This window comes from Mustela erminea, chromosome 9 (assembly GCF_009829155.1).
Source record: "Mustela erminea isolate mMusErm1 chromosome 9, mMusErm1.Pri, whole genome shotgun sequence".
NCBI lineage: Eukaryota > Metazoa > Chordata > Mammalia > Carnivora > Mustelidae > Mustela > Mustela erminea.
The window spans coordinates 37285308-37311425 of NC_045622.1; the positions used below are offsets into that span (position 1 = coordinate 37285308).

Here is a 26118-nt window from a genome sequence, read left to right on the forward strand (position 1 = left end):
AAGCCCCTCATGTCATTCTAAATTTTCTAGCAACCACGTTTTGAAAAGCCAAAAACAGGGGCAGCTGGGTGGCTCAGTCGGTTAAGCATCCGACTCCTGCTTTCGGCTCAGGTCATGATCCCAGAGTCATGAGATGGAGCCCCAGCCCAGCTCTCTGCAAGTCTGCTTGAGACTCCCTTCCTCTCCCTTTGCCCCTCCCCCTGCTTGCTCTCTCCTCTAAAATACATTGATCTGTTTTTTAAAAAGCCAAAAAAATGAAGTAATTTGAATAGTATATATTACTTAATTCAATATATCTAAAATGTTATCAATTCAACATGTGATCAATATTAAAAAAAATTAATAAGTGATTTTCCCTGCTTTCTCACACTAAGTCTTAGAAATCCAGGGTGTATTTTACACTCACAGCCTGTCTCTAGCTGGCCCTTCAGTTGCACTAGCCACATTTCCAGGGCTCAGTAACCCTATATGGCCAGTGGCTGCCAAATGGGACTGTGCAGATCTAGAGTATGAGAACGCCATTAAGAATGAGCAGCGTCCCTCCCTTCGAGAATTATCTTTACTGATTTTTCTAACTGTGAAATAAATATATACCCATTGTAACTGATAACAAAATGTAAAAGGTGGAAAGTCCTCCTTGCTTAGTCCCGCCCTGTTAATCAAATGAACATGATTAAAAGTGCTCATATTCTACTGTATGGTGAGAATTACCTTCTAGAACTCACGCAGAAGGAAAACAAGGGTCATTTTGGCACCACACAAACGATGTACCTAAAGAAAATCAAAGTCCTATTGCGTCCTACACTAATGAAGCTCAAAAATGCTGGAGAGAAGCTTGGTTTAATATGATCCAGCAATTCCACTACTAGGCATTTACCCCAAGAAAATGAAAACACTAATTCAAAAAGATACATGCACCCCTATGTTTACTGCAGTATTCTTTACAATAGCCAAGATATGGAAGCAGCCCAAGTGTCCATCAATAGACCAATGGATAAAGACGATGTGGGGTGTATATATATATATATATATATATACACACAAGCACATATATATACAGGCGTACACACATACACATACATATACACAATGGAATATTATCAGCCATAAAAAGGAATGAAATATTGCCATCTGTAACAACATGGATGGATCTAGACAGTAGAATGTCAAATGAAATAAGTCAGAATGAGAAAAACAACTAACATGTGATTTCTTTTTTTTTTTTTTAAGATTTTATTTATTTATTTGACAGAGAGATCACAAGTAGGCAGAGAGGCAAGCAGAGAGAGAGGAGGAAGCAGCTCCCTGCTGCGCAGAGAGCCCGACACAGGACTTGATCCCAGGACCCTGGGATCATGACCTGAGCTTTAACCCACTGAGCTACCCAGGTGCCCCACTAACATATGATTTCACTCATATGTAGAATGTAAGAAGTAAAAGAAACAAACAAAGAAAAAAAGAGGCAAACAGAAGTACAGACTTCTAAATTAAAGAACAAACTGGTGGACGCCGTTGCGGGGGTGGGGGGTGAGCTAGATGAAGGGGACTAAGAGCCCACCCATCAGGATGAGCACTGAGGAATGTACAGAATTGTTGAACCACCATATTGTACACCTGAAACTAATATAACACTGTACAGTAACTGTACGGGAATTATAAAGATAAATAAATTTTTAAAAAGAATATTCAGGCACAGGGGCCAGCTAACGCAAAGGCAGTGAGGTAAGAGTACACGTGGTGTTACCATTTGTAAACTAGTCTGGATTAGAAAACTTTGACCTTGAGAGTTTATCTCTTATTAAGTTACTAGCAACTCTAGAGTCTCTCCCAAATAAAGTAATTTGGACTGGTTCTTTGACTACTCCCTTTTAGCTCACTCTAATTAGATAACACCACTGTAAAGGTTTCTGGTTCTGGTTTCAATTAACTCCCTTGAATCCTCTCGCTCATTCTGGAATGAGAAGGATCATAAAAAAGAAATCAAGATCTGAAGTTGAACAGGTAAAAATTTAAATCCTAAATTCTGAGGTGCCTGGGTGGCTTAGGCTGTCACTGTCTACCTTTAGCTCAGGTCGCAGGGAGTGGGCTTCTCCCTCTCCCTCTGCCCCTCCTCCCATTCAGGTCTCTCTCTCCTGCTCACTCTCCCTCTCCTTTTGCCTCTCCCCCTGCTCCTGCTCCTTCTCTCTCTCCCACTCACTCTCTCAAATAAATAAATTAAATCTTATTAAAAATCTTAAATTATGCCTATTAAAAGACATGGGACTAAGTGCAAGCTGCAAGCTTCGGTTCCCTTGACTATTAAATGGGGGCAATAAGAATTATACCTAAATCACAGGGATTTTCATAAAGATTGCGTGGAAGTTAAATAGAATAGTGTGTCTCAAAGTAATAATAAAAATTGTGGAAGTAAGAAACTTTGGGAGGTGAAGGATAGGTCTATGACCTTGATGGTGATGATGGTTTTTTATGTGTACAGTTACCTCAAACTCATTCACAGGTATTCATTAAATATGCACAGCTTTTACTTGATTTTTTTCTTTACTAAGTACGCTCCACACCCAGTGTGGAGCCCAACATGGGGCTCAAACACACAACCCCGAGAACATGACCTGAGCCAATATCAAATCGCTTCACCCTGAATAAGCCATCCATGCGCCCCTAAATATGTATAGCTTTCGTCATGTCAATCATTACCTCAACTAAGCAGTCTAAAATACATAAATAAAAAAGTAAAGACTGCACATAAAAAAAGAGAGGCTGGGGCCTGGGTGGCTCAGTGGGTTAAAGCCTCTGCCTTCGGCTCAGGTCATGATCCCAGGGTCCTGGGATCGAGCCCCGCATTGGGCTCTCTGCGCAGCGGGGAGCCTGCTTCCTCCTCTCTCTCTGCCTACTTCTCTGCCTACTTGTGATCTCTCTGTCAAATAAATAAATAAAATCTTTAAAAAAAAAGAGAGAGAGAGAGAGGCTTAGTTTCAGGAATCTCTGGGGGCCTATTTTACGTTGAAGTAACAAAGGGAATACATGAGCTAAGGAAAACATACAACTCTTCCTATGCCAAGCAATTTCCAAAGCACTCTCTATCTTCCCACTTTGTCCAACACACATGGCTTCATGGGCCCACCCTGCACAGGTCAGATGAATGCTCCGGTCCCCGAGAGCTGGGGGAGGTCCCGCCCTCCGCCGAGTTTGTCCAGAGCCTGGGATGACGAGCCTGACTGACAGACCGGAAAGCATAAACATTACCTGTTAGAAAGCAGAGCTCAGGGATCAGGTGGGCCACCCGGGCCTCAGTGCTGTCATTTCTCTTGCTTTTCAGCAGACTCACAAGCACTGGCTGGTTTAGGTCAGATAAAGTAATATCATATTGCTACAGAGTGCGAGATGAAGGAGGGAAAAGTTACTATGAAACACTGGAAAATGAGCATCCGCACTTAAAACCAACAAGCTCATCCCAAAATGAACAGATGAGCCAATCTTTTTAATAAAGATACCAAAAAATTCCCACCAATCCTTAGGGTTCCCCCACTCATTTCTATTTCCTGCCAAGGACTCATCTTTCCTTTCTCAGGGTCTGTTTTATGATTTTAATTATTAGCCTTTATAATGCAACACTTTAAAAAAAAAAAAAAGATTTGTTCATTGTTTCATCCAGAGTCCAAATCGTCTCCAGCCACCTCCACACATTACCAGGCTCTCCTGGAGCTGAGTCAGTGTCATTATTTCCACCACTGATGACCAACGCAGCGGCTGCTCCGGGCATAACCAGTGTGCTCATTCAGAAAATATCTACACACAGATTGGAGGTGACAGTTCCATAACTCAGACTCCAGAGATCCCCCAAAAGCAGGACCGTCCCTGATTTCCAGGACTGCCTGACGTTAGTAGCGAAGCAGCTCTAAAGTTTGACGAATGGAAATCTGATCCCTGGCTGGTCGTCTTCATTGACTGGGACACTGAGGAAGTTCTCACCTTTCCACAGGTTCGAAATGGGGTGGGGGACAATCGCTCAGCGGCATCTGCCGTAAACCACCAAGCACGCTGCCTGGTTTATCAGTCCTCCACAATGGTCCGCCCCATCCCTCCCCCTTTCCCTGCCTAAGCTGGAATTTCAAACATTCTCACCTTGCCAAAAGTTCATTTCCTTTCCAACGGCAAAGGTCCCAATTAACACTCGTTTCCAGTATAGCTCACTCAATACTAATGACAGAACAACTGGAATTATAATTTACAAAATGTCTGGGCACTGTGTGATGCTGACATCAGTAATTACAATTAAGGAAGTGAGAAACAGGAGTTTCCCTATTCAATAAGGACTTCTAATCATTAAAATGAAAAACAATTTGGGAAATTGCAGTTTGAAGGGCTAATTGTCACTAATGCTCCAGCTAAAAAGCTTGAGGAAGTCTTCGTAGAAGGAGAATTTTTATATGTGATGTCTTTAATTCAGTACATAGCTCATGTCTGTGATGTGCCAGGAGCTGCCATGGACACAAGGATGAGAGGCACAGCCCCTACCTTATACCCAACTACACATCCACAAAGCAAAGAAGATGAGAAGCACCAATAAGGATATGCTAAGCCCTTGCATTTTTCCTCATTTAATCTTAACGACACACCTAAGAGTCAGACACTATCACCATCCCCTCCACAGATGAGGAAACCTACAAGAAATTAAACAATTTTCCCAAGGTCCCATAACTGGAAATTAGCACAGCCAGCATTTATCCCATAAGATTTGGCAATCTCTGTGTTATACCATTTAGTACTGGGTGCCTGGGGAGGAAGGTGGGGGTGGGGTATGGTGGTGGCAGTGAAACAATTTAAGGCTGATAAGGCTTCATGAAGGAGGCAGAATCCAACAGAACACCTTGAAGAAAATACAGGAGTACGAGGAGTCCCAGGCAGCAAAGCTGGGACATGTTCCAGGAAGAGGGTATTGTATTTATCTGTGACATGGCCAAGAATTCTGCCCCTTAAGCTGTGGCATAGAGTAAACCTTACTCTCTCCCTTGCCCTGATTGTTTTAGCATTTGAAAATGCTTTTCACGAGATAAAACAGGGAAATATAAAGGCTAATATCAAGAAGACCACCGTGAGAGCTGGTTACATAGTAATTTTAGTGTTCCTTCCCTGAGACAGAGAGGAAAACATTCTAGAATTGGCACAATTCCTTTCTTTTTCTCCCTAATTACAATAAATATGCAGTAAACCACAACTCATTACAAAGAAAGTGAGTGGGATTTTACCACGATTCCCTTCTCAGAATATCACAGATCCTAAAAATACCTCTGTTCAAGGAACACACTTACTCAGGCAAGAAAAACCTCAAATGTTCAACAAACTTGGTGTTTAATAAACAAACACTTATGGAGCATATCATGCACAAGACGCTTTAGTAAGCACTGTTCATCTCGGGTTAGCCAAACGCCATCCCTGTTCTACAAGGAAGACATTCTAGAAGCAATGTGTGTTGCGTAGAACAAATGCTCAGAGAACGGCTAGCTCTCCTGTGACTGTGACAGGAAGTGGGGTCAGAGAGGGTTTCACTGATGAGGTGACAGCTGACTTCGAAGCTAGGGTTTTAGCTGGTGTTGAAAGGGAAAAGCGCAGCGTGGATTTGTGTGGATGTCTAGCGAACATGAGCAAAGGCTGAGAAATGCTTAGCAGCAGCGAGTGTATACAGGGACGGCAGCATGAGGTGCCTGGTGGCAAGGTGGGGAGCAGTGAAACTGAAAGATGAGAGGAAATGAAAGAGTGTGACGCTAGAGAGGAAGAAGGGGAGGCTGGGAAAAGAGGGGCAGGGTCTCCTCCACGTGTCCCGAGCTCGCCACATGCAGGTACCGGGCTGAGCGGTCTGTAGACACGCTCACCTCACTCAGTGCTCATGCCGCACCATGAAGGCAGATCAATGGCTCCGCTTTACATAGGACACTCCAAGCTCAGTGTTTTGCTCAAGGTCACGGGGCAAAGCCAGGACTACCTCACTCCAGTCAATGCACTTAACCACCTTCCTGGGCAGTATTTCAGGAGGATCTCTCTGGTGGCAGTGAGGATGGGGAGTCACAGTGAAGATGGCTGGGGCAGGGACACCATAAAGGGGTGACCCAAATCCCCCAGATGGGAATCTGTGAGGTGTCCTGCATTCCTGCAGGGGGAACAGGGCTGGGGTGGGGGGCTGGGTTCCAGGGAGAATTCAAGTGCAGAGGGGGAAGGGTTCATGTTGGTGACGTGAAAGAGCAGGTGAGGGTAAGAAGAGGAAGGCAGCCAGGGGCTGAACTCCCAAGGAGAAGTGGGAGTGGGGAAGACCCGCATTCAGCACGCGTGATGCTATTCTGAGATCCCTGTGGGTCATCCGCGCAAACGCGGTCTGAAACTGGAGATGAGTCTGTAATTTGAGAATGAGGGCAAGGAAAAAGTAGTCCATTTGTGAGGTCTCAAGATAAGAAGATCAGATCCCTCAGGAGGGAGCTAGGGTGGGTAACAGCATTTAACATGTGGAGAAAAGGAAGGGGAAACAGCTAAGGAGGCTGAGACAAGAACAAAATCTGGTGTAGAGGGGTGAGCCCTCCAGTCAAGGAAGGGAACAGCTCCAGGCAGGGGGGAGGGCTCGCTGGTGTCAAGGGCCACCAAAAGCCCTTCAGAATAAGAATGGCAGCTGAATTTGACCTTCAGAGAGCTATTTCCATAGCAGCAGAGCAAATGCCAGACTACCGAGGTTTCAGGGAGGAAGAACAGGAGAGATGCTTGCAGCGAGTGAAGATGACCTTCCAAAGGAATCAGCTAAAGAGGGAAAAAAAAAACCTTTGCTTAAAGGTGTAGAAAGGAAGAGTTCTTGCTGTGTTTGTTGTTCCCGAAAACGTCTGTGAGATTTTGGAGACTGAAATATGATTATACGTCAAAGAGAAGGAGCCTCTGGAAGGAGCTGTGGATGGAAGGTGGGGCAGAGGTCACGGAGAAGGCGCTGACTCCAGCTCCTGAGGGAGTCGACTCCATCAGCAAATGTCAGTGTACCTGCTCCGTGCAAGGTGGTGGGCTAGCCCTGGGTATCCGGAAATAAAGAGCTCCAAGTTCAGGAGGGAAGAGAGACTGTTCACATCCTGCCCATCACAATGTGAAGCCGCCAAATGCAGAAAGGGACCCCTGGGGAGAGCACCAGGAGGTCCCTAAGAGCGGACAGCTCAGCCGAGGAGGGAAGAGTGGTCGGTGACTGTCAGGCTGCGAAGGGGAGTAACTGACAGAAGGACCCTCAAACAAAGGGGAAACACAGCGGAACGCACAAAGGAAGCAAAGTGGTGAGAGAGGAGGCTCAGGAAAGGGAGCGCCAGATCATAAGGGGCACTGCCGGGGAGTTCAGATCCAGCGCCTGAGGCACTAGAGAGCCACAGAAATATTTTAAGCAGAGAAGTGATATTATCAGCTATGCTTTGAAGGGAAAGGCCCCAGGCTACAGGAGGAGGGGCAACAGGAGACAGGAGGAAGGTCTGAGCCAAGCCAGGGAAGGTGGGGACCGAGGGCGAAGGGACAAGTCAAAGAATGGTGTCAGAAACAGACTCAGCCTGACAGTTTGGGAGACTTGTTTGATTCGGAAAGGACTAGGGAGTCTTCTATGAGCTAAGAGGAAGGGAGATGAGGGTAGAGTAAAAAAGTCCAACCTGTTTATAGTAATCCACGTAGGTGACCTCAGTGCCGTCCTTCTTCCGAAAGGTGTGCGTGGGCTTCACCGACCAGTCAATGTCATCGATCCGATAGGTTTTGTTATTGTATCTGAGAAATGCAAGGAATCTTTCAACGTTTTCCCCAAATCATGCAAGACAAAGTGGCTATTTCACTACAGTTATAATTCAAAGTATTAGACTCCTAACTTTCAGAAATTACAATAGTAATACACGAATAGTCTTTTTTTTTCCCCCTAATGATCAGCTTTTATCTGAGAAGAGCATTCATTAACTCTTCAGAATACAGGAAAACCTCCGTATTTCAACAAAGCTGGTGAGAAAGTCATTAGACCACAATCTTTCTCACCGAGAGACACTCTAACTTCACTATAAATTATTCCTAGAAGTTCAAAGGCTGAAGCATTGCTCAAAACTTTCCCATCAGCTTCTGGTGTCATTCAATTTTTTTTTTTTTTTTAGCTCCCAGATAGCTGTTCTGATAAAAAGCACCCAAACAGGGGGCAGGCTGGGTGGTTCAATCAGGTAAGGGTCCACCTCTTGATCTCGGCTCAGGTCATGATCTCAGGGTCCTGGGATCCAGCCCCGCATCAGGATCTGCGCTCAGTGGAGAGTCTGCTTGGGGATTCTCTCTCTCCATGTCCCTTTCCCCCACCCTGCCCCACTTCAGCTCTTTCTCTCTTAAATGAATAAATCAATCTAGAAAGGAAGAAAGAAAGAAAAGAAAGACACCCAATAAAGGCTGATGAACCAAGCAACCCAAGTACCCCACTCAATCTAGGCCTGGCTCTTAGTGGAACTGCCAAGGAGATTGGTTAAAATCCTTCCAAGCTCTCTCTCCTCTGCAGCTCTGTGTGGCATGTGGTGTCTTCACATGCCGCCCCAGCCCTGGGGCAGAAACCTTGTCAGGTTTCTCTTGGGCTCTTAGTACTTTGTAAGGTTACTTTGCAACAGTGTGATACACTAATTTGCGATGATCATGACAGGAGGCTAGGAGGACAGGAGGCTAATTCAACCAGTCCCACCTCCCAGCTGTATAACCCAGAAAAACAACATTAAGTGGCAATTCCAAGCCAGACTGGGAGAAGGCTAGCACGTCCTCTAAAAGAATGATCTGCGGACTAACAGCAGTACACGGTGACTTTCTGGTACTCAGGAATTAACCTAATTTGTGTTTAATTCAGTTCAATGTGCACTGTGGGCAAATTATATATAGAAGAGTCTAGGGACTGGAAAGGTCTCAGCCTTAAAGATCTCATACTCTCCCAGATAACAGGGGCCGTGGACCTAATGTTCTCTCCTGGTGATGTGATGAAACAAAATAAAATGGCTGTGAAGAGCCGGCTGTAAGCAGCGTGCCACCGGCACAGCACAGGGGAGGGAACGGGGTTTTTTTAATGGGGTGGCCGGATGAAGGCTGCAGAAAAGCAGTACTGTTGGAGCTGCGTTTTGTCAAGGAGAAACTTGAAAGTCAAAATTCGGGGTTGAAAATCCAGGCAGAGCTACTGAAGCAGCCAAATGCAAACTACCGGGGGTGGGGGAGGGGTGCAGCAAACGGTAACGCAGGACCCTATCCTATGGCAGAGGCTCCCCGAAGCCTGCTCCAGGAAGTCCCAACCCCAGTCAACCCAGCACGGCCACATCTACACAGGTGGGTAAACTGAACAGATCTCAGGATGCAGCCCTGATGCTATTCCTGTTCCCAGAAGGCAGAAAGAATGCAATTCCTAGGGAAAAGCTTTTAATGCAGGCTTTTACCTTGTGAGGACAATGAGCCCAAGCAGCTGTTTTTCACACATCTGGGTAAAGCAGGACATACCAGTTTCCTGGCAGATACCAGCCATGAATTCTAGAACAGTCTCATTCCGGAGTACTTTATAACTCACGTCAGCAGTAAACAGGAGCCTGCTTTCAAACTGTGACACAGAAATAGCAAACCCAGGCCAAAGGGACAACCTTCAAGTAAATAAATATTGAAAAATACGTATTTGAAATGCCGTATCATGAAACAATCACCATTTTTAAATGCTGATTTTACATTCCAACTTTCTAGATTTTATGAAACTACTTTTCTTCAGTCTGATTCCTTCTAGTTGCTGATTAAAACATTAGCTATTTCTAGCTGGAGTGCCTTTGAACGTACATTTATGAGAATTACATGCCCACAGAGCAGGAGGAATTTACCTTGGCACTACTGACATTTTGGACCGGATCTGCTCTATCCCAGAATGAAAACCTCTGGCTTCAGAAAAGCGCACAGACTCGATGGCCTAGGGAGTGTTGAGACCTCATGAGAGTAAGCAATCATCTAGATGGTATCATGTACAAGGACACAAGGGACACTGTAGTAGAGGCTATGGCTCCCGTCCATATTTAGGGCTATCACGGACCGAAGACCTGCCTAAGGAAAACTTAACAAAAATGACATGAAAGAAAGAGCAAATATTTTTTTTAAGAACTGCTTCAGTTTATTTTGTGGACTTCCTTCACGGTGCTCCTGAGCCAGCCTTCAGGACAAACATATGTCCTGTGCCAACTCCAGCTCACAAGAGCTTCTTGTCCACGGCAGGGGACAAGTGACAAGAATGGACAGGATGCTTTACACAGACCGCTGTGCCACACTGACTTACCATATGGAAACCCAACCCTGTCCCCCCTACCTGGCACAAGGCAAAACAGCCTTCCCCCTCGTGTTCTACCTTTCCCACTCCTTCCTGCGTTTACATATCTGTCTTTGGGTTACCAGCTGCCTGTCTTTAGCTTGACCACATATCTGGGAGAGCTAACAATCCATTCTAGACACAGCTGATGACCTAACCTGAAACACCTCCTTCCCATTTCGAGCGGAAATTCCAGTTTCATGTAGCTGACTTGTTTGTCTGACCTCTGCTTACCCAATGTCAACCACCCTGGCTGTGCTAACTAACTTCCTGTCGGCAAGAAAACGGCTTCAGCTACGTGGTGTGACACCATCCTGCTTACTCTGCCTTCATTATTACTTGTCACACGCAGAAAACGCAGTTTCTGGATTCCTTCTAGGATCGATGATAATGATCTAGCACGCTAATAGAAGAAAACAGGCTGCTAGCTTCACACTGACGTTCTCCATTCTATAAAAAACTTGAAAATTTAGAAAATCCTTATTTTTCATAATACAGAGTCTCTCACAGGAGAGCATAATGTGTAATATTGCATTGTAAATTACGTTCTTCACATTATAACAATTTCAGGGTAACAGAAAATATAAATAAACGTACTTGTGCTGGGGAATTTCCACGGGCTCAGAAGGCTTATAGAAGTTCCGTCCAATTTGGTACATGGCCAACTTTTTTAAGATCCTGCAAGTATACATTTTTTTTTTTTTTTAATCTCTGGTCAGCATCAGTTAGTAAGAGTACAATTCTAAGTTTGTCCCCACGCTGAATATATGATAAAAATATGTCGGAACTACAGAACTCTCATTCTTCTAGTACTGGAGGGTTTAGATGCTAAATAAACCTATGAATGTGTATATAAGAACTATGACTTCTTTCTATTTGAGAATGATAACTGAAATTATTTTTGTCTGTTTCCACTTAACTGCAATGATAAATATGTGGTCACAATATGACTGTGGTTGTAACATTCTGGTTAGCATGGAGGAGATAAGGCAAGCCATGTTTGAGGGTTTTCTGGCCTCTTCCCTGTTTTGAGATGGGAGGCTGTTTCTTTCTTTCTTTTTTTTTTTTTTTTTTTAAGATTTTATTTATTTATTTGACAGAGAGATCACAAGCAGGCACAGAGGCAGGCCGAGAGAGGGAGGGGAAGCAGGCTCCCTGCTGAGCACACAGTGGGATGCAGGGCTCCATCCCAGGACCCTGAGATCATGACCTGAGCGGAAGGAAGAGGCTTTCACCCACTGAGCCACCCAGGCGCCCCTGGGAGGCTGTTTCTAATGAGGCTACATAGCATTGCTGCCTCTTCAGCCACTAAGCCTGGCCACCTCTGGAACAGGACATGTCACCGATCTGAGGCTGCCCATGGCATGGGGGAAGTGTAAGCGTTTCAAGTCAGGAAACATGGGTGACAACTGCAGGATTTGGGCTATGAAATGTCATTGAGCCTCAGCCTCCAACACGGAATACCATCCAAAGCTATTTAGCAAGACGTCTGACTAGAATTAAGAAATAACATACCTGGGGGTGGGGGTGGATTCCTTTTGTGTATCCCACCCAGCAAAACCCAAACTCTCTGTCCAGAGGCTGTTATTAAGCAAAGCACTGGCGCCGAAGCTTTTTGAACATATCACCTTGCTGGTCCAACCAGGAGTGTGGAAAATACTGGTTTACCAGTCTCTGTGTTCCCACTTGTCATCCAGGAAACGTGCTAAAAATTTCGGGCCCCACTCTTGAAATTCTCTTTACCAGGTCGAGTGAGGGGCCAAGAAATCAACATTTCATGGAGATCCACCCAACAACCCCCGAGATGACCCCCAAGAGGCAAATGACCCTCACATCACTTAGAAGGGCACTGGACAGTGATGTTACAACCCTCCTTCTGCCCCAGGGGTTCACATGGCAGGGGGCTGATGGGGAAGGGAGAGCAGAGAGCAGCGGGTGATGTTAGAGCATAACAGATCTTTCATGACAAACCCAGACATCCCTGATTTTTCAGCCTGGGTGGGAGGGCCGGAGAGGGTTCAGAAAAAGAAGGGAGAGAAAAGGCAGCCCTACCCCACCCTACCCCACTCCAGCCCTGCCACCACTGAGACCCCACAACCCTTGAGCTCTTTGTCCCAACTCAGCACTGGATGATGAGGCAGCAGCCAATGAGAGGCTGCAAGGGACTGCGGGGCCCATCACCACACAGCTACAGGAAAGCACGGGACTTGTACCGAATGGCATCGCTAGCCTCAACTAAAGTGCTGTGGGAGGTGCCTCACTTTCGGAAGATGATGCTGAAGACCTGGGTGCACACGGGGGAACTTGCCGGCAGCTCCCCTGTCAGAGTGAGAGTCATCCGCACAGTGTCGCCTCTCAAAGTTTCACTGGACAGTTCGGTGACCTGGGAAAAGAGGTACTTAATGTGCACGCTAGGTCACCCTCAAGTGTGAAGAATCAGAGACAACACAGCCGTCACAATTTAATATGTATTAACAAACAGAACTGCAGGTGTTAGCATGTAATAATATAATCACACTGCACTTGCAGGGTTTTCCTATCTTGCTAATACTAGAAAAGCAACACTTCTCTCTCCTTTCTTTTCTGTTTTTGTTTTTTTTAAGGATTTTACTTATTAATTTGAGAGAGCAAGAGAGCGAGCACAAGCAGGGGGAAAGGCAGGCAGAGGTAGAGGGAGAAGCAGGCTCCCTGCTGAGCAGGGAGCCCCACCCAGGGTTGGATTCAAGAACTCCGGGATCACGACCTGAGCCCAAGGCAGTCGACTGAGCCACGGAGGCATCCCTCTCCTAATTTTTTTTTTTTTTTTTTTTTTTTTTTTGACAGAGAGATCACAAGTAGGAAGAGAGGCAGGCAGAGAGAGGGGGAAGCAGGCTCCCCGCTGAGCAGAGAGCCCGATGCGGGACTCAATCCCAGGACCCTGATCATGACCTGAGCCAAAGGCAGAGGCTTAACCCACTGAGCCACCCAGGCGCCCCACCTCTCTAACTTCTTAATGGAGAATCAAAATCAGACTTAGGATACAGAGACTTGATCCAAAGATAAGTGTTTCTTGACCTCATTTAGCTGAGATTGGGGAGCAGGTCACAAGTTACTTGGAGAGTCTGATAAAAGTTATAGACATTGTCCCTTGAAAACTGCACATATGTATATACCACAACGATGTACCCATTTTCAGGTGGTTCACTGACACCCAGAAGTCTATTAGTGGACTGTCCAGCCCACCCTGGGTTCATGGATTCCAGAGGCCTCTCAAAAGTTTATTCATAGGGGCGCCTGGGTGGCTCAGTGGGTTGAGCCGCTGCCTTCGGCTCGGGTCATGATCTCGGAGTCCTGGGATCGAGTCCCGCATCGGGCTCTCTGCTCAGCAGAGAGCCTGCTTCCCTCTCTCTCTCTCTGCCTGCCTCTCCATCTACTTGTGATTTCTCTCTGTCAAATAAATAAATAAAATCTTTAAAAAAAAAAAAAATTTTATTCATAAACAGAAAAGCAGAGAGACACCCAAGTGGCTCAGTTGGTTCAGCATCTGACTCTTGATTTTGACTCAGGTCATGATCCCAGGGTCCTGGGAAGGAGCCCCGATTTGGACTCCCCACTCCCCACTCAGTGGGGAGTCCACTTGAGGAATCTTTCACCTCTCCCTCTGCCCTTCCCCCAACTTGCACGGGGGGGGGGGGGGGGGGGGGGGAAGCTCTCTCTCTGTGTGTCAAGTAAATAAAATAAATCCTTTTTAAAAAAAGAGAAAAGCAGAAAAGAAAGGTAAGGACAGGGAATTTGTAAGAGGGCAAGTAAACATGGGGAAGAAATCAGCAGACATTAAAACACACAGGGAATCTACTAACTTATGAAAGGTCTAGAGAAATGTGTATATTTCCTATAATCGGAAACAATGTTCTAACAATAGAACAATTTCATGAACAGGTTTCTATACCAGCTACCCAATGAAATATGAAGTTTGCCAGACCAGACAGGACTTGGTACAGGCTTTTGGAATAAAAGAGTGATCAAATCAGACAATAAAAATCAGTGACCAAGGACTTTTCAGGAAGGTAAGAAATCAGAAGAGGCCAGTTCATTAGCTAGTATTTTATCCGTACTTTTTGTAGCTACAGTGTACTCATAATCGCTTTCAGGCTGAACCAGAAATGTAGGGCAGGAATGGCTCACTGCATGGACACAGACAGACGGGTCCTTCCACGGTGGGGGTGAAGTATTCCACTAAGGTGATTTCTTACTCAACTTGTGAGAAGTCAGAGGTGGAGAGCTGTAGGAAGAGCTCATCAACACCTGGGAGAAGTCTAGCAGGCAAAAGAGGTGAGATGCTTTCAAACCGCTGTGGAGATTTCAGGACAAAGGCTGCAGACACCAAAGGACATTGGGTTGAGGGCTTGGCACGCAGGTGGTAGCAGAGGTCCCGCCTCACACTGCCCTCCAGGAACTGCATTCCTAAGAGCCATCTAAGCAAACTCTCCGCTCCCTGCACCTCACCCCCCCCACCCCCCCCACCCCCGCCAGGCGCCAACTGCTCTTGGGTTCCTGTGTTTGTTCTTGCCTACGCCCCCCGGGCTTCCTGTCCCAGGCTGCGTCAGAGTGTGCTTTTACTTCTCAACCCAGCAGCCACCTCATGGTCGTCTGGTTGGCAGGACTTAGCACTTCTACACCAACAACGTCTTTCATCTGTTTCCGCTGCTCCAGTTACTTACCACAGGGCTTAGGAGAACATGACTGGGAACTGGACAAACCCACGTCCTCCGCCTCCTGCAACCCGTGTGACACAGAGCAAGCCACTTCAATTCCTTAAGACCTTTCCCCATCTCTAAAATAGGAGGACGTCTCGCCTAAGTCCCAGTGTTGTGAAGATTAAACAGGATAATTCACTGATCTCATCTTTATCCCACAGCACACGCACGCAGGAAGGTTAAATAAATTGCAGGGCTTTGTCCCTTGATTCAAGCCCCTTTGACTCCTGCCCAGATGACTCCAGTGGCTCTTTATTAATCTTGTCATTTTCCCCTGTCAACCGTCCAGCAGGATGTAATCAGAGTAAATGTAATCTAGCAGAGATCTCATGGAAACACTCTCTCTGAGGCTTCAGTGCTCCATGGAGGATGGTCCCTATCCCCCAGCAGGACATTTAAGATTCTCCCTACCTTTGGAGCCACAACTTTATTCCTTCCTAGCCAAACCTGAACAATCAGAAGTTTCTAAAATATGCCCCTCCCCCCCCCAGCCTTCTGTCACTGCGCCTTTGCTCCTCCCCGTCCTGTCTGGGGATCCCTCCTCTCCCCGTCATCCCCTTCACTGACCCAAATCCCGCCCGAGGAGCCAGTATCAGCTCCCACTGAAGTATCCTGCTGGTCAGGATCTTGCCTTTGGTCAAGTTCTGTATGAAGACCTTGGACGAGATACTTAACCTCTAAGGCTCGAGGGGTGCTAAGAGGATTAAGTGAGAGCCTGGAAGAGCAGGTACTCGAGAAATGTAATCTTGTACAATATTCATTTGTAAATAACCTTGCACTGTATTTGGTCGTCAGTAACTTTCCTACTGAGTGGAAATGATTTGACACGAGCCATGTTTTATCTGTCGCTGTTCCCTCAATGATGCCAGCACCTTGAAATCACACCGCAGGCTCTCTGTAAGGGCAGAATGAATGCTAGGAGTGGCAGCTAGATGTGACCAGTGAAAGCAGGCCACATGGTGGCCACAGATACACAGATGGGGTCTGCAAGACAGTGGAAGGCCAGAAAGCAGCCGACTAGGACTTCTAGAACTGCACACTGGGGGGCTGTGATGAATGCATGAGTGCAGGGTGTCTCTCAACAAAAACAGGGATCCTACAAAGTGTGCAGAAGACGGACGGGAATGCAGGATTAAGCCTGAGTCACTGTGAAGACCAGAATAAAAAGGTGAGCACAATAACATGTTTGTTGTGACACTATTTCTATTATTTCTATCTCACCATCACTGGGTAGGCAGGCCATAGGGTGATAAGATATAAGACAATACTTTTTTGTTGAAACCTGGGAAATAAAGTGAACAACCCTGATTTGTCTCACAACTTTTCTTTTCTTTTCTTTTTTTTAAGATTTATTTATAAATTTTTAAGATTTATTTATTTATTTGAGAGAGAGAGAATGCACAGAAAAAGAGGCAGGTTCTCTGCTGAGCAGGGGCTCGATCTAGGCACTCCAGGATCATGACCTGAGCCAAAGGCAGTCACTTAACTCACTGAGCCATCCAAGTGACCCATGATCTAACCATGTTTTTACTCACCTGCCTCTTCATTAGATACCATCCCTAAGGTGCATACTACATGCTCATTTTGAATGAGAAACAAATAATATGTTTATTCTGAGCATCTGTAGAGTAAAATTTCTCCATTTTGGTTAGATACAATCGAAGAAAGCTGGACCACTCATGGTGTGTGTGTGGGGGGTATAATATTAACATATTTAATTCACTGTTACTGCAGATGTATCAACAAGAACAAGATAATCCTTAATGATAATACACTCAAAATACAGCATTTAAGTACAAGAGGCACCATACTAGCATGCTATCGATGTCTGGTCATAGGACAAAACCCAGAAGGATCAATAAGGACTTACGATGAATTAAAATGTTTCTAAATTTAAAGATCCAGATTTTCCAAGCCTCTAAATTTTAAGCCTATGGTATGATTTTTTAATTCCATATACAGAGAAAATAATCACTCAAGCAGCTCGTATAAATCTTAGACTCTCATAAAAAGATAAAGGCCCCAAGAGTGCTCAAAAACGCATTTCTTGAGGAAATTCACAGAGATTTATATGGAGTCTAGAAAATTTAAATTTATGCCTTGGTACCATCCTGTCCAAAATGTTGAACTAAAGGATTAAGGTTTCTCAGGGATAGAAACATAAAGTTTTAATTCAATGCTCTACTTTAATTTTTTATAAAGAGAGTGGTTCTTTTTTCCTTGTAGTAATTTAAAACTGCCTTAGGACATATATGATAAAAGCATCAAAAACAGTATATTTTAGGACTGAAAATGCTGAACATACAAAAACATGGATAAAGGAATATGAATCATGCGACTGCCGTATCCAGTGATCACACCATTAAAAAAATCCTTAGAATTGATATCAATAACTCATATTTTGTATGATCAAAGAAATGACAGCTTTCAAATTAGAGATTGATATAAAGTTATTTAGGTACAACTGTGCAGGAGCAAAAGAACAAATTCAAGGCTCTGAAGCCATAGGCTAAATGGTGTTTGTTGAAGTCTTGCCTGTTTTGGGAAAAGTTTAAAAAGGAGGCCCATTTCAAGGACACTTTGCAAAAAAAATTTTTTTAAATCGCAGTTTTAGGCAGTGTTTGTAATACAGCTCTTATTTTTTAAATGCCACATCATCAGCTTCTTAATTAAGAAATCAATACTGATGAGATCTTAATTAGGAAGTTTTTTGCTCTCAGGCATGGGAACAGGACAGAGTAAAGAAATGAGACACTCGTCCCAAATGTAATGACAATCAACTAACCTCTTAACTATACTCGGGTGAGTGTAAGTATATACATGTGTGTAGGTGTAAAAGGTAACCATACTATACCTTTGCTTCCAGCTTTTGTGAGAGGAAAAGGATGACGCCATCAAATGCTTTTGCTTTGTTGGAAAGTGCCTTATGACTGTAAAGCAAAGCAATTCTCAGCCTTCTAGATTCTATATCTGGAACATAGGCCACATGATACTGGTAGAGCTGCCAGTCCAGGGGCAGATCTAAACTAAAGAGATTTGTGACCAGTTTCACAGGTACTCCACTGGAACCTGAGAAGACAAATAAAAAACATCTTTTTTTCACCAAAATAAAATCACACCTTGTTAATATTAATCACACCATTTAAGATTTTTACTTACCTGTGCATTGTTGTTGCTGTAAAGCAAGGATTCTGGTTCAGTGACACAAGACAAGCTTTCATAACCTACAGCCCAGTAAACTTATGGAATCCTACACACACACATTCAGGAATTAAAAAGGGATCGTGTGATCATGTGTAAAGGAGGCCTCATAAGAACCTAAGAGAAGATACTGACATTCTTGTCGTAGGATTTCTTCCAGAGCCTGCCTTCCAGCTCTGCGTCTGTGCAACGCAAATTGGCTCAAGCAGTATTTTTAGATGCTGCTCTGAAATTATGCTGCTCTTAGATTATAAAGACACTGTCCAGTTCTTACCATGAGCACCTCCAGCCCCTTGGAAATCGAGACAATCAAAAGTTACCCATCCTTCTGACAATTCTGAAATAGTTCAATCAGGGAAAAGTGGAAGGCCCTCAGAGATTGAGGGAAGAACGGGGGAAGGAAAGAAATTACACATCTTTTATGCATGAAAACAGAGAAGGCCTCTGGGCTTCTTTTCTGCAGACATGGGTAAGCTTCCAGAAATTCCAGCCCCTCAGAATTTTTTATTCACCTCTTCAAAGTGTATCAGACACATTCAGGGATGGCCTCATTATAGTGGTTGTTCAGTGCTCAAGATGGCATCAGATCCCTCTAGGATGGAATCTAGGAGGGCACAAGGAGGTACTTCTGAGTTCTCCTTGTAGGGAATCATCCAGTGTTTGTCTTATAGAAAGGAATCTTATTAGATGGGCACTATTTTGCTTCCTTTCATGAAGGAAGTGGAAACATGAGCTCCCAAGGTGGTAAAGAAAAAGAGCATCATGTGTGCATTGGTATTTCCTCAGTTTCTATGTATGGTAGATATCTGCTAGAAGCAAGTGATTCTTGTACTATTTTAATTAAAGAAAAGCTTTCTTTTGTTCTCCTGTATCCTGGGAAAAGGTAGTATATTTTAGCTACTCATATTCATGGACAAAGAGAAGTCATCCTAGAATGTCAGATCTGGCAAGACCCTTGGATATTACCTACACCAGTGTTTGTACACTGTAATTATGACCCATTAGAGCTGAAGTCATGACAACATATGACATGACCCAACACATTTTATGAAATGACTAGAATACAACAGAAGTGACCAGAGTACCTTGTACATAGTAAGGGCAAGCATTTTTCATGAAACTTGGGTCCCATTTTTTGTGGTACTGTGTGTATGCTAGATAACAATGTATCTACTCCTTAATTTTTTGCATGGTTGTAAAAAGCTTGAAGAAAACTGATCTGCATCAGGGAGTCTTTCCCAACTTTTGGGAGGGTGTCACAAAGCCTTTCAAGAATCTAATGAAAACACCTAACTTCCTGAAGATGCATAGGCCCATAATTCTGGGTGTAATTTCAGGGGTGACTTTGAAAAATGGTTAAAAATTCCAAAAACTGACTAGATCTTTCTTTTTACAACTGAAGTACAGAGACATTATTGTTTCCCATAGGAAAACTGTTGGAAAAGAAACAGAGCTTATCCTTCAACCCCTACGCCAAGTGTAAGGAGAACATCTTTTCAAAGAGTGATATGTTTAAGGGAAATATTCTTACCTCTATTAATAAAGGAGAGAATTAAGGCTAAAACAATCAGTGTCTAAATAATGCTTTAAATATAACAGACATTCAATAAACATTTTTTAAGTCAATATATAAACTTGTTTATTTTAGATCTAGAAATTAAAATTCCTTAAGCACAATTTGGTAACATTTAAAAAGTAAGTAACACGATTACTCCGTACCTCTTTTGCAATCTCTCACATGGGCCAATTTCTCTCTGGTGCAGACACTCAGGTCCTTGAAGTCCCGTCTGATTTTCCCACCTCTTTCAGTGAAAGTACATCCAGCATCACCAGAAGATACAACATCTTGACCTAAAATGTGAAGAGAATGCCATGACATCTCATGTTTCATTCTAGTGATGCTGTTTACAACTACTATGTCAAAACTGAGTCTCTAACCGAAGCTCAGACTTTTGTGGCTTTAATGAAAACCAACCCTCGCTGCTGAAAATAATCGTGACTATTTAGAAGTCTTCAGCCTAAAACCTGAAAACCGTAAAGGAAGCGTGATATGTGTTGTTAGAAAGAACATACCACAAGTTAACTCTACCTCATAATGCTCAGGTCTAGTCTGATTCTCCTCTTTGTTAAGGAGAAAAAGGCCCATCCCCTATGCCCTCCTCCACACACAGGTTTGGAGGGCGGCTGTCCCTCCTTCGGCTCTTGCATAACCCCCTGAACACTCAGAGATAAAAAGACTGTCCACACCAACTTCTTTACGCACTGGGGCTGAATCTGCTACGTCTCTCAGTCATGAGAAGAGAACTCCAAGAACACTGCTGTCAGTTTCTGTGCGAGTTCATTCCTTTGAAAATGAAAGCCAGCATTTCACCTTGGGGCATATTACTTACTGTTAGGTTCTGGCAAATGTGAAAGGAAAATCTGTTTCCAAATGAACATTTTCTCTTTAAACAAGTATAGAGATGTTGTTTGTTGGGGTATGACATGGCACTTTGAAGATAATGTGAAAATAGGAAAGTATAGAGTATTACTACAAACCAAGCGTAGTAGTAGTATTACTATGAAGTAATAGTATGACCAATCTCTAGGACTCTGACCACCCTTTGATACAGCCATCGCAACCCCCTCAAATGACATTATCATTGGCTCAAAACCGCTGCTCATACCGTTTCTGTGGAGTCTGAGTCTCCCAGGAAAATCACATTTATTTAATTTTTAAAAAGGTTTAAAAATTATTCGTACTATATTATCCATATCATTCACTGCTCTTGATTTCAAAATGTTAGGTGGTTTATAAAAAATCAATCTACCATAAGATGGTAGTTACCAGAGGGTGCCTGGTGGCTCCGTTATTAAGCGTCTGCTTCCGGCTCAGGCCATGATCCCAGGATCCTGGGATTGAGCACCACATCAGGCTCCCTGCTCAGTGGAGAGCCTGCTTCTCCCTATCCTTCTGCCCCTCCCACTGCTCTGGCTCTCTCTCAAATAAATAAATAAAATCTTAAAAAAAGAGAGAGAGAGATGGTAGCTGCCGGGGTTCAAGGGAGGACAGAATGGGGAGTTAATTTTTAATGAGTACCAGGTTTCAGTTTTGTAAGATAAAAAAGTCCTAGAGGGGCGCCTGGGTGGCTCAGTGGGTTAAGCCTCTGCCTTTGGCTCAGGTCACGATCTCAGGGTCCTGGGATCGAGTCCTGCATCGGGCTCTCTGCTCAGCAGGGAGTCTGCTTCCCCCCTCTCTCTCTGCCTGCCTCTCTGCCTACTTGTGATCTCTCTCTGCCAAATAAATAAATAAAATCTTAAAAAAAAAAAGTCCTAGAGATGATGGTGGTGATGGCTGCACAATGATGTGAGTGTCCTTAATGCCAAGGAGTATGCAACTGAAAACGGCTAAAATGCAAAATTTTACATTATGTATATTTTGGCACAATTTTTAAAAATAATCAAATAAAAAATTCTATGTCTGAGCCTTGCTAGTCACAAGAATGTTCATCAGGCGTGGAAAGGAAGTCCCAAGAGCAGCTGGGCAGTGGATGGCATGACCTGATAACCCCCAAGACAGGTGTCCTGTGCGACCAAGTGCACTTCCTCGAGCTCAGAGCACAGAGGCTACTTGTGGGAGCTAGAAAATCCCTAGTGGAGAATAGACAGCTGAGCAGCAGATGATGGTGGAAGGACTGATGATCAGGGGTCTGGGAGACCCTAAGTGCTTAGAACTAACATCACATAACTTCATAGTCCGAGCAAGGGGGCAGCTAACAGGTTTCAGCCGTGGCTACTGGGTGAATTATGTGTCCCCCAAATTTACTTGTTGAAGATCTAAATCCTCATATCTCAGAATGTGACTGTATTTGAGACAGAGTCTTTAGTAAGGTAATTAAGCTAAAATAATGTCATTAGCATGAGCCCTAATGCAATATGACTGTGTCCTTATAAGAAGAGGTAAAGTCACAGACAAATACAGAGGGAAGACCATGTGAAGACACAGGGAGAAGACAGCCCTCTACAAGCCCTGGAGAGAGGCCTCAGAAGAAACCAACTCTGTGGACACCTTGATCTCGGACTTTCAGCCTTCAGAATTATGAAACACCACACTTCTGTCATTTAAGCCCCCAAGTCTATAGCACTTTGTCATGGCAGCCCTAGCAAACTAGGGTATGCTATGACACCATGACAGCAGCAACTTGCAGTAGCCCATGGACAAGTACCCTGAGTCCCAGTCTGGATTTGCAGTGAAGACAGCTACCATCAAATGGTGGGAAAAAAGAAGAGAGCATAGCAGCTGGGGTGGTAGGTTTCTACCATCCCTTCAGGATGGGGCACGGACACTTCTGTGTCATAAAGAACTTCTGAACATTTTTCAGAATTATTCAATGAACAGAAAAAAACAGAAGACCGGATTCCTGGCACCTGTGGATGCCAGAAGACTGGATTCCTGGCACCTGTGGATGCCCAAGTGCCAAGGAGCATCAGGAAATTCAGTGGCAGACTGTGTCTTGGGGTCCCAAAGAAACCGAACACACACGGGATCCTCTGAGAAGAGGTAAATGGGATGCCAGAGAAGTGAGCCTGCTGCTGTAAAGCCTAGCAATCACTCCAGTTCCATCCAGATGGGAGGGGATACAGGGGAGGGCGGATCAAACCGCACTTACAACTCTGGGACTTCCTGCTTGTTCCCGCGAAGCTACTGGTAGAAGATGCTTCATTGTTGCCAGTATCATCAGATGTAGGCTAAAATGGGGTGGGGGGAGCAGAGAAAAGCTTGGTTAGATTTAAGATGTTAAGTCATAAACCAAAAGGTTATCACAAAATAAGAAGTGTATCATGTCCTACGTCTTCAATAACGAATGTCAGCTAATGCTAAATAATGTCCCTAAAATGCTAGAGAAGATGAGAAGAGACTGTTTGTTCTAGAAGAAAAGGATAAAGACCAGCTATAGTCTTCCCCATTTATCAAACTTTGGTTTTGACTGTGAGCCAGATAGGAGGTATAAAGAGGCAGAGCTGGGATTCTCCAGCCCAGAGAGTTCATCAGAGGGAAGGTGGCAGAGAAGAACATGGACCTCATGCTTCCACTGCCTCCAGGCATGGGGCCTCCGATGTAAACACATTTATAGCAAGAAAACAAACTGAGCCCAGAGGACCTGGGTCACCAGCTCAGGTGATGACTCTTTTGAATAAATGGGTCCCAAATTTGTTTATGAAATAGGCCAAGGAAACCACTGATATTTCCTCTTTTCACAGTAACTACTTCTGTTCACTCAAGAAGTATATGTTGGCCTGCTAAGAAATGCATGAAGTCAAGGGAAAACAATGACATGAAAGTAAAGGCACAAGGAGCACACTTGAGAACTTCTGGTCTAAAAGACTGCTCCAAATACTGATAGGTCCCCGTAACATCCCTCAAAAGTTGCTGATTCGCCGGCCAATTTAATCTAATCTTGCCTAAATGTAACCAAGAGTCCTACCCACGCTGGTTGGTCAAGAAACAGCGACTGAATCTAAACCACATCTGTGTCTGAGATTACTTGTGCAGGCGTAGGAATTAGAGAGACAAATCATATTAGCTCATATGCCCTACAATGGTACAACAGTTTTTACCAAGAGACTTAAAACTGAGTTAAGTCATTAAACTCTCAGAAAGCAGAAGGAATGAGGCACTTGCCTCCAATCTTCAGTACTCTTCACCAGCCAAAAATATCTACATGACTCTCTTACCAGGATAAGCACCCCACCCCCCAGGAAGGGAAAAATACGAGAAACCCTGGAAAGACCCAAAGTCCAGCGGGAAGATACCCCACTCCTTCCCAGCAGAGCTGAGGAGGTAAAAGCAGAGGAAGGCGGTGTGCATGAAGGCCACCGAGAAGGAGAGCGCGAGGCCCTGTCGGCCACGAGTCCTACACACCGATGGTGATGGCGACCGTGGTCGTGATGGCGGGGCACGGGTGCGACCGGCTTCCGCCGCGCTGGGGCTGCGGGCCATGCCTCTGGCCCTCACGCGGGCGCGGCCACTCATGTTCCCAACGAGCGCAGGGGTACCCTCCAGGCAGCAAGGTCTCAAGAAGAGTATTTCGAGTCCAGAGGACGAGGCTGTGACTTGAGGTGGCAGTCGCGGCGAGTCTCCGACTCCGACAGCAGGAGACACGGCGGAGGCCCACGCGTGGGTGGAGGGGCGCGCACCGCCTGCAGCGATTCCGCCTGCTCCGGGGAGCACGTGACCGGGGGCGGGGCGGAGCCCCGACTTCCCTTGACTCGCCATCCCCCACCCCCTCCAAATTTGGCATCTTCCAACACACTGGGTTTTGCCCACGCTGTGCCTGGAAGGTTGCATCAGACTCACTTTACTCCGGTGGTCTTCTCTGCTCACTAGTGTGGCCAAGCACCTCTTCTGTGCGTAATAGCTGCAGAGCTTTCCATTCTCTGAACTGTTATTCTGTTGCTATTTTAAGAATTGGGTTTCTCGTGTTTTTCTTTTGATTTGCAAGAAATTTTATCCTTTTTTTTTTAACATCGTAAATATCTACTCCCAATCTATCCCCTGTTATTTTTTAACTAGGAAGTCCTTTATCTAACCCAAATCCTTCATTTTGGTATAGTCAAACCTACCTGGCTTGTACTTTGGGGGTCTTTTCAAAAGAATGTTTACCCGGCCCTAAGTTTACAAGGACATTATATGATATTTTATTTTATTGACTTTATAAATTTACTTTTCACATATTATCTTTTATCTTTCAGGAGTATATAAACTCGAGTTTAGAATATGTTTTTCTCTTCTCAGACAAGAAAAGATAGTTATGAGCCCCGGTAACTGTGTCCACACATGAAAAGGGCTGCTGGTAAGAACAGTGTGTTGACTGAGGCATTCAAATCGTATTAGCACCTTCACAGGTAAGGGCAAGGGTGAGGAATTCACTTCACAAGCCCCTACAGAGTGAGGTTCTTTAAAGATTGTATTTATTTATTTTATTTTAAAGAGAGAGAGAGCAGGGGGAAGGACAGAGGGAGGAGGGAGAAAATTTCAAGCTGACTCCACAATGAGTTCAGAGCCTGACTCTGGGTTCAATCTCATGTGCCTGAGATCATGACCTGAGCTGAAACTAAGAGTTGGCCACTTAACTGAGCCACCCAGGTACCCCCCCCCCCAGTGAGGGTCTTTAAACCCTGTAGCAGTTTTTTAGTAATTGTACAGATGCTCTGATTCTCTTCCTCTCAAAAGGCCAAGCCTAATTCCCTCCCATTAAGCATGGGCTTCTCTTAGTGACTTTCTTCTAACAAATAGAATGTGACTGAGATGATGGTTGTGTCTTCTTTGAGTAGGTCATGGAAGACACACTGTAGCTTCCTCCTTGCTCTGTCTCTCTTAAACCACTTGCTCTGGGGGCTGTCAGCAGCCATAGCCTGAGGACACTAAAGCAACCTTAGAAGGAGATTTATAGGGTGAGAAACCAGAGGCCTCATGTCAGCAACCAGCACAACTTGCCAGAAAAATGAATCTCATCAAACTTCTCCTCAGAAACCAAGCAAGAGTCCTTGACCAAGTCCTTGACCAAGCAAGAGTCCTTTTGTCCAGAAGACAAAAGAGTCACAGTTTCTGAAGTGTTCAAATAAGAAAAACAGCAGCTCAGAATTCTAAAGCCAGCAAATATACCTTCAAAATGAGGGTGAAATAAAGGCTTTCTCAGAGAAACAGAATTCAGAGTCAGCGGATCCATACAATAAAAAATGTAAAAGGAAATTCTTTAAGCTAAAGAAATATGAATGTAGAGAAACTTGGATCTATATAAAGACATGAAGAGTGCAGCAATAAATAAATGTAAAATATCTTTTTTTGCATTTTTACTTTCTCTAAAA

General features: G+C 44.5%; 1 protein-coding gene across 3 annotated transcripts in view; it reads right to left on the reverse strand.

Moving 5' to 3' along the window:
* PIWIL4 (piwi like RNA-mediated gene silencing 4) overlaps positions 1-24286 on the reverse strand; it is a 45475-nt gene extending 21189 nt beyond the window's left edge. The window contains exons 1-10 of one of the 3 annotated variants that reach the window (XM_032359432.1): positions 24220-24286; positions 23600-23622; positions 22920-22998; positions 19990-20121; positions 17924-18138; positions 12595-12716; positions 10931-11011; positions 9432-9629; positions 7653-7764; positions 3244-3367 (exon numbers count right to left, since the gene is read on the reverse strand). In XM_032359432.1, the coding sequence (XP_032215323.1) occupies positions 3244-3367; positions 7653-7764; positions 9432-9629; positions 10931-11011; positions 12595-12716; positions 17924-18138; positions 19990-20121; positions 22920-22998; positions 23600-23622; positions 24220-24283 (1150 nt within the window). In that variant the 5' untranslated portion in view covers positions 24284-24286. Of the gene's footprint in view, positions 1-3243; positions 3368-7652; positions 7765-9431; positions 9630-10930; positions 11012-12594; positions 12717-17923; positions 18139-19989; positions 20186-22919; positions 22999-23599; positions 23623-24172 lie in introns of those variants that run through there. The other 2 variants (XM_032359433.1, XM_032359431.1) reach the window with 2 other exon arrangements.
* Between the last annotated feature and the right edge of the window lie 1832 nt (positions 24287-26118).